Raw genomic sequence first — 6,000 nt, 5'->3', positions numbered from 1 at the left:
GCCCCAGCCCAGCGTCGCGGCGACCGGCGGCACTCGGAGACGGAGCGCAGCCATGGCCGGAGCCCCCGCGCTGGCCCTGCTCCTGCTGGGGCCGCTCCTGGCTGGGGTGCTGACCGGGACCTGGGCGCAGGTGAGCTCGGGCCGCGGGCAAGCGCCGGGCTGGGGCGGCGGTCCAGGGGTGTGATGCTGGACGTGCAGCAGTGCGGCCCGGGCACCAGGGACGACCCCCCGCCCAGCGCCCCCCCCCCCCGGGCCAGCCAGTGAGCCCGGGGCACCGATGGCCAGCTGCGGCCGCCGGGCTGAGTCCCACAGACACCGGGACTCTTCGGGGTGAGCCTGGGAGGCCACCTCACTCTCTCTAGGCCCAGGTCCAGCCACTGCCAAGGCCACCACCACCGGAGACACACAAAGTCGCTTTGTTCCCCGAGGCTCCGGACGCAGCCCCGTCTGGCTGGAGGACCGAGGCAGTGGGTACTGCCGCGGCCAGACGCTTTGGGGTCTCCGAGGCTGGCTGGGTCACAGCCCCTGTGACAGGCCCCCCCTCCAGACAGGGAAGAGGGGTCACGCTGCCAGGCTTACCCTCCCTGCCGCCTAATAGTGTTTCTCCATTTCAGAAAGTGGGACCTCGAGGCCCCCCTGGCCCCCAAGGGCCCCCCGGGAAGCCTGGCAAGGACGGCATTGACGTGAGTCTGGGGCATGGCACGGGCTGGGGGAGGCCGATCTGTGCAGTTCTAGCTCTGGCCCCGGCTGCCCCAAAACCCCGAGCATGACAGGGTGAGAACTAGGTCCTGCCTCGAGGGCAGGGTGCCATCCGCACCCCTGCGGGGTGTGAGGCTCTGGGGCACAGACTCGACTGCATCCCCAGGGCAGGTGGCAGTCTAAGCAGTGGACCTGTGGGCACCAGGGCCTGCGGCTCTGGATCCCTGAGGGACCTGTGCCCGGTGTGTGGGGGGTCTGGCGGCAGTGTGCAGGGCCGGCCCCTCTGGGGGGTCTGGGTTGGGGGTCGCTAGGGGCTGGAGCCAGCCTCGGAGGGGCCTGGGTGCCTGCTCTGCCCTGGAGGTGGCATCCCCGGTGGGCGTCCAGGCCAGCGACGTGGGGATGCAGCTGGAGTCCCACAGCCCCCCCTTATCCAACCCCCTCCGTGAAAGGGGGGGCCCTCCGAGGCCTCTCCTCACCCATGTCATTTCCGGTGGAGCCCCCAAGATCTGTCCTCAGCGGCCCTCAGCCTCCCGCATGATTCCCACCAGGCACCTGGCGCCCCAGGCCTCCCAGGTCAAGCCAATCAGGCTCCTCATTCCTTCCAGACGCTTCCACTTAAAGCCTGGCCTGGGGGCGTTTTAAAGGGTCTGAGGCCCAGTCCTCGGGCGGGGCCCAGGCTGCCCACCGGCCAGGTGGAGGTGGGAGGCCTCCCCCCACCCCCGCCGCCCCGTCCCACTGCCTGAAGCATCGTGATGGGCTCCCTCGCTCCTGGGGGCCATGTTCCTCCACCCACAAAGTGGTCCCCGAAAGCTGTGTGGGCCGTGCAGGGAGTGAGCCCGTCTGTCCGGCTAGGCCCTCTCCCCAGTGCCTGCCCTGGAGGAAGGTGTCCCCCAGGCGTGGACGAGGGGCGAGGGGCCCCCATCTTGTCTCCTGGGGTCCAGCTCTGCTCCCTGGGGCAGGGTTTTCAGGGCACGCTTGCTCACACGTGGGCGCCCCCTCTCTGCAGGGAGAAGCTGGCCCTCCAGGCCTGCCAGGGCCTCCGGTGAGTGTCCTGCTGTGTTGGGGGGAGGGGCGGCCGAGAGGAGGGGTCACCGAGGGAGGCCTCAGGGGCCTGAGAACAGGGCTGGGCCCGGGGCGGGTGGCAGGGGGTGCGTGTGCTTCCCTGTGCCTGGGCGGGTTCTGGCTTTGCAACGTCCTTTGGGCCGGTGCCGGGGCGGGCGGGGGTTGGGGTCGCCATAGCCCAGCGGGACGGCCCTCAGAGCTGTTTGGTCCCGGCTCACTGGGGGTCCCACAGAGGGACCCACCAGCCCTTAGCTGGGGGGCCAAAGCGCCCAGGCAGGGTGGGCGGGGGCGGGGGGTTGGGCGTGGGACCCCAGGAGGTCGGGTCTGGATGCTGGCGTTGGTGGTGGAGAGCACCCGGCTGGGATTGCGGGGATGGGGGGGCCCCTGACTAGGAAACACTTGTCTCCTGGGTGAAGGCCACCGCTCATGCCTCTGCCCTCCCCCACAGGGACCGAAAGGGGCCGTGGGGAAGCCAGGGAGAGCCGGGGAGGCCGGGCTGCCAGGACTGCCGGGAGTGGACGTGAGTGTGCCCCGCCCCCCCGCCCCCCCCCCGGCCCCCTGCTGCCCCGGCCAGGCCCGGGGCCCTTCCCTGCCTCAGGGGTCAGGGTTAATTGCTCTTCTCCAGCTGGGCCTTGTCAAGCAGGACAGGAGAGTCTGGCTGGCCCCAGCAGGGGTCTCTTGGCCTTTATCCCAGAGCTGAGTCCTAAGTCTGGCCAAGGTGGGCAGGCGGCCAAGGACAGAGCCTCCCACAGCAGAGGCAAAAGTCCCCCCAGCCCTCGCTCATCTGGGGACAAACACCCACGGTCCGGCCCCTCCCAGGCCAGCGCATCGGTCATCAGGGCTCAGGGCCATCCACGGGGACTGCAGGGGGTCTGAGAAGTGGCCGCTCCTGCCCGCCGGGCTCACCGACTCCCGCACTTGCTCCAGGCGCTGGCTGCCCCCGCCTCCCCCAGAGCCTGTGGACATGGCAGGGGGACAGCGGGCGGGCAGGAGAGGCCGTGCCAGGCCCCAGGGTCTTGGGATGTAGTCCCGGAAGCCCCGGCCCGTGCTTCCCCACACACGGAGGTGGGTGCGGGGTGGGGCTCGTCCTTTCTACGTGACCCTCCACTCTACCTCTCTCCCCAGGGTCTGACCGGCAGGGATGGACCCCCTGGACCCAAGGGCGCCCCCGGAGAACGGGTGAGTGCCTGCACCACAGGGCCCCCCGGCCCGCACCCACTCTGGGCAGAGTCACCCTGGCATCCAGGCCGTGTGTGGGAGGCTGGTACGGTTGAGGGGTGACTGGCCCTTGTGCCCCCTCCTCCCCGTGAACTGCTGCTCCTCTGTGCCCACCTGAGGCCCATGGTCAGGGTCACTTGGCTGTGCCCTGAGTCTGTCGTCCACCGAAACCCACTTCCTGACTGAGCAGTGCCCCTCCAACAAGGTGGCCTCCGATCCTAGCACACCGCCCGTGCCCCGGGAGCAGGGCCGTCCCTGCTGCTGGGGCGCGGAGGGCGCAGAGGCCTCAGGGCAAAGACGCAGGGGGCTGCAGACAGGGCCTGGCTGCCCGAGGCTCCGTGCTCCACGCCATGCGGCCGATGTCAGGGTCTGCCACCTCTAGGGGGGGATAACTGGAAGGCTTCCTGGAGGAGCCGCCGCAGGGCCCGTCTGTATGGCTCCAGCGTCAGAGCCCCCCAACTCCTGGCGCCTGGGTCTTGTCAGTCAGGGCCCCCCCTCCAAAGGAGCCATAGTGTCTGGGGATGGAGGGGGCGCCCAGCCCAGCCCAGCCTGACACCCGCCTTCCTTCGGCAGGGAAGTCTGGGACCCCCTGGACCACCTGGGCTGGGGGTAAGTATCCTGTCTCCTGGTGGGGGTTTGAGGAGCTGAGCGTCTGACGTGGGTGGGGTCCTCCAGGAGCCTCGAGAGGAGCGCCCCGCAGGCTTGGCCGCCCCCCGCCCCCCGCCCCCCGCAGCCTCTCTCCAGGAGGCTGTTCTGCACCAGGCGCTGTCCCGAGGCACCCTTCCCCAGGAGGTGGCGGGTGGGCACAGCCTGCCCCCAGCAAGCTCTGACCCACGTGCTTGGCTTTGCAGGGCAAAGGCCTCCCTGGACCCCCTGTGAGTACCGCAGCCTGTGCCCCGGCCAACCATGCCCACCACACCTGGAGCCAACCTGGCGGCCGGGTCCCAAGCCGGGGCTGGGGGTGGGGCTTCTGGGGGCAGAGACCTGGCCCCCACCCAGGTCTGCGCCCCTGCAGAGAGGGCAGACTGGCCCTGCGTGGGGACCAGGGGCCGGCTCTGAACCCCCGGGGCTGCTGGAGCCCCTTGGGTGCAGACCCCATCTCTCGTCTCTCCCCCAGGGAGAGGCAGGCGTGAGCGGCCTCCCAGGTGGACTCGGCCTCCGGGGTCCTCCGGTGAGTGGCTGCCCCAGAACTGCCCACCGCTGGGAGCGAGCGCCCTCCCCACCGACCCGGGTTCAAGGGCAGGAGCTTCCGGAACCCTCTCCCCTGCCCCCTGCCTTTCTCGCGGGCTTTGATGGGAGCCGTGGCTGACGTCCAGCGAGAGGGACGGGCCAGACCTCAGGCCGCAGGGGACAGTGGCACAGGCCAGGTCTGGGAGGTGGGCAGGGCTGGCCGTGTCCCCTCAGAGCCACAGCTGAGGGGAGCTTCTGTCCGGGAGCAGTGGGCGGCCTCACCTCAGGCGGGGGCTGAGCCTGCTCCATCTAAGTCACACCCCCCCCTCCAGGGACCCTCTGGACTCCCGGGCCTGCCCGGCCCCCCAGGACCTCCGGGACCCCCTGTAAGTACCGGGCCAGGGCTGCGGGCATGGGTGACTGCACGGAGGGCTTGACTCCCTGTCCCCGGGAGCCCCAGCCCCGGACGCTGCCTGCGCGGGCTCCCCACACGCAGCCAGCTGAGTCCAGGCTGCGGTGACTCGGGGACAGTCAGGGCTCAGGTCTGATGGCCACCTGTCCCTGGGGAGGTGGGCTCTGTCATTGTCACGTGCCTGGCAGATGGGCCAGCAGCACCTAGGACTGTCTATGCTGGGATGACGGGCCAGAGTCCCCTGGTGTCCCCAAGTCACATGGTGGGGGGAGGGAGGGGAAGAGCGGGCGGGCGGTGTCACAGCCAGCCGGTCCTGTGTTCCAGGGTCACCCAGGGGTCGTCCCCGAAGGCGCCACTGACCTTCAGGTGAGCACTGGCAGCCCTTTGGGAAGGGGCTGGGGGCGCCTTCTTGGTGGGAGGGGACTGTCCGGAGGACGGCCTGTCCCCTCCCCCCGCAGGAAGTCAGGGACAGGCTCGCTGGGGACGGGCTCAGCACGGGGGCCCCCACTGTCTCCCCCATGCCCTCCCGCCACCCCCGCCCGCTCGAGCCCTGTGCTGGCCCCCACCGCGGCTCTCGTCCCCACGCCCCTCCCAGGTCCCAGGGGGCGGGTGTGGGGTCTGCCAAACGAGGACAATGGCTGGGCCCTCAATAGGCCGGCCAAGCAGCTGGCATGGGGGCCGTGGCCCGGGCTCGGGGACGACCCAGGGCCATCACGTCCCTGTCCCTGAAACACGCTGGAGGAGCGGGGACGGCGGGGGGGGGGGGGGGCTGGCGGGGCGGAAGGCCCCTTCGCGAAGCCGCAGCCGCAGATGCCTGTGAATAGCCACCTTGAGCCCAGTGTCGGCAGGCGGGGAGGGGCCTGGCGGCCGCGGTCCAGCTCCTGCAGGGCCTGGCCACACCCCGCGGCCAGCACTCAATGGGGTCCTGTGTGGGCACTCCAGGAGGCCCCCTCGCCTGGGTGGATGGCCCACCTCAGGGCCCCTGAGGTCGGGGAGGGGCGTGACCACTCTGTTTTCCTACAGTGCCCCGCCATCTGCCCACCAGGCCCCCCTGGGCCCCCAGGAATGCCGGGATTCAAGGTGCGTGGTGGCAGCAGGGCGACTCCGACCCGAGCCCGCCTCCGTGCCCGGCCCCCGTGTGGGCCGAGATGGGGGGCAGAGACGGGGTCCTCCCACCCTGCTGGGGTTCTTGCTCCCTCTGCTTCCCCCGTCAACTTTGCTGATTCCCTGAGCGCCGGGCCCAGCCCCCTCCCAGGCCCCTCCCACTGGGCCTGTTCCCCACCTGGCTGGTGAGCCCTGTGGCCTCAGTTCGAAGCTGCTTGGGGGTCGGGCTGCAACGCGTCACCCACTGCTGGCTTTCAGGGACCCACTGGCTACAAAGGGGAGCAAGGAGAGGTCGGCAAAGACGGCGAGAAGGTTGGTGGGCAACGCCAGGCTGT

At 70.6% G+C, this 6,000-nt stretch overlaps 1 protein-coding gene across 3 annotated transcripts in view; it reads left to right on the top strand.

Moving 5' to 3' along the window:
* The window catches only part of COL9A3 (collagen type IX alpha 3 chain), a 17,381-nt gene continuing 11,381 nt past the window's right edge, over window positions 1-6,000 (top strand). For all 3 annotated transcript variants that reach the window (XM_016133613.2, XM_016133612.2, XM_016133611.2), the window contains exons 1-12: window positions 1-130; window positions 615-683; window positions 1,706-1,741; window positions 2,210-2,281; window positions 2,887-2,940; window positions 3,553-3,588; window positions 3,831-3,854; window positions 4,097-4,150; window positions 4,482-4,535; window positions 4,886-4,927; window positions 5,585-5,641; window positions 5,924-5,977. In XM_016133613.2, coding sequence (XP_015989099.2) covers window positions 53-130; window positions 615-683; window positions 1,706-1,741; window positions 2,210-2,281; window positions 2,887-2,940; window positions 3,553-3,588; window positions 3,831-3,854; window positions 4,097-4,150; window positions 4,482-4,535; window positions 4,886-4,927; window positions 5,585-5,641; window positions 5,924-5,977 — 630 coding nt within the window. In that variant the 5' untranslated portion in view covers window positions 1-52. The remainder of the gene's footprint in view (window positions 131-614; window positions 684-1,705; window positions 1,742-2,209; window positions 2,282-2,886; window positions 2,941-3,552; window positions 3,589-3,830; window positions 3,855-4,096; window positions 4,151-4,481; window positions 4,536-4,885; window positions 4,928-5,584; window positions 5,642-5,923; window positions 5,978-6,000) is intronic.

The sequence above is a fragment of the Rousettus aegyptiacus genome, unplaced genomic scaffold (genome assembly GCF_014176215.1).
Source record: "Rousettus aegyptiacus isolate mRouAeg1 unplaced genomic scaffold, mRouAeg1.p scaffold_m13_p_12, whole genome shotgun sequence".
In the NCBI taxonomy this organism is placed as follows: domain Eukaryota; kingdom Metazoa; phylum Chordata; class Mammalia; order Chiroptera; family Pteropodidae; genus Rousettus; species Rousettus aegyptiacus.
Note: the sequence above shows the minus strand (reverse complement) of the source record. Positions and strands in the feature narration are given on the sequence as shown.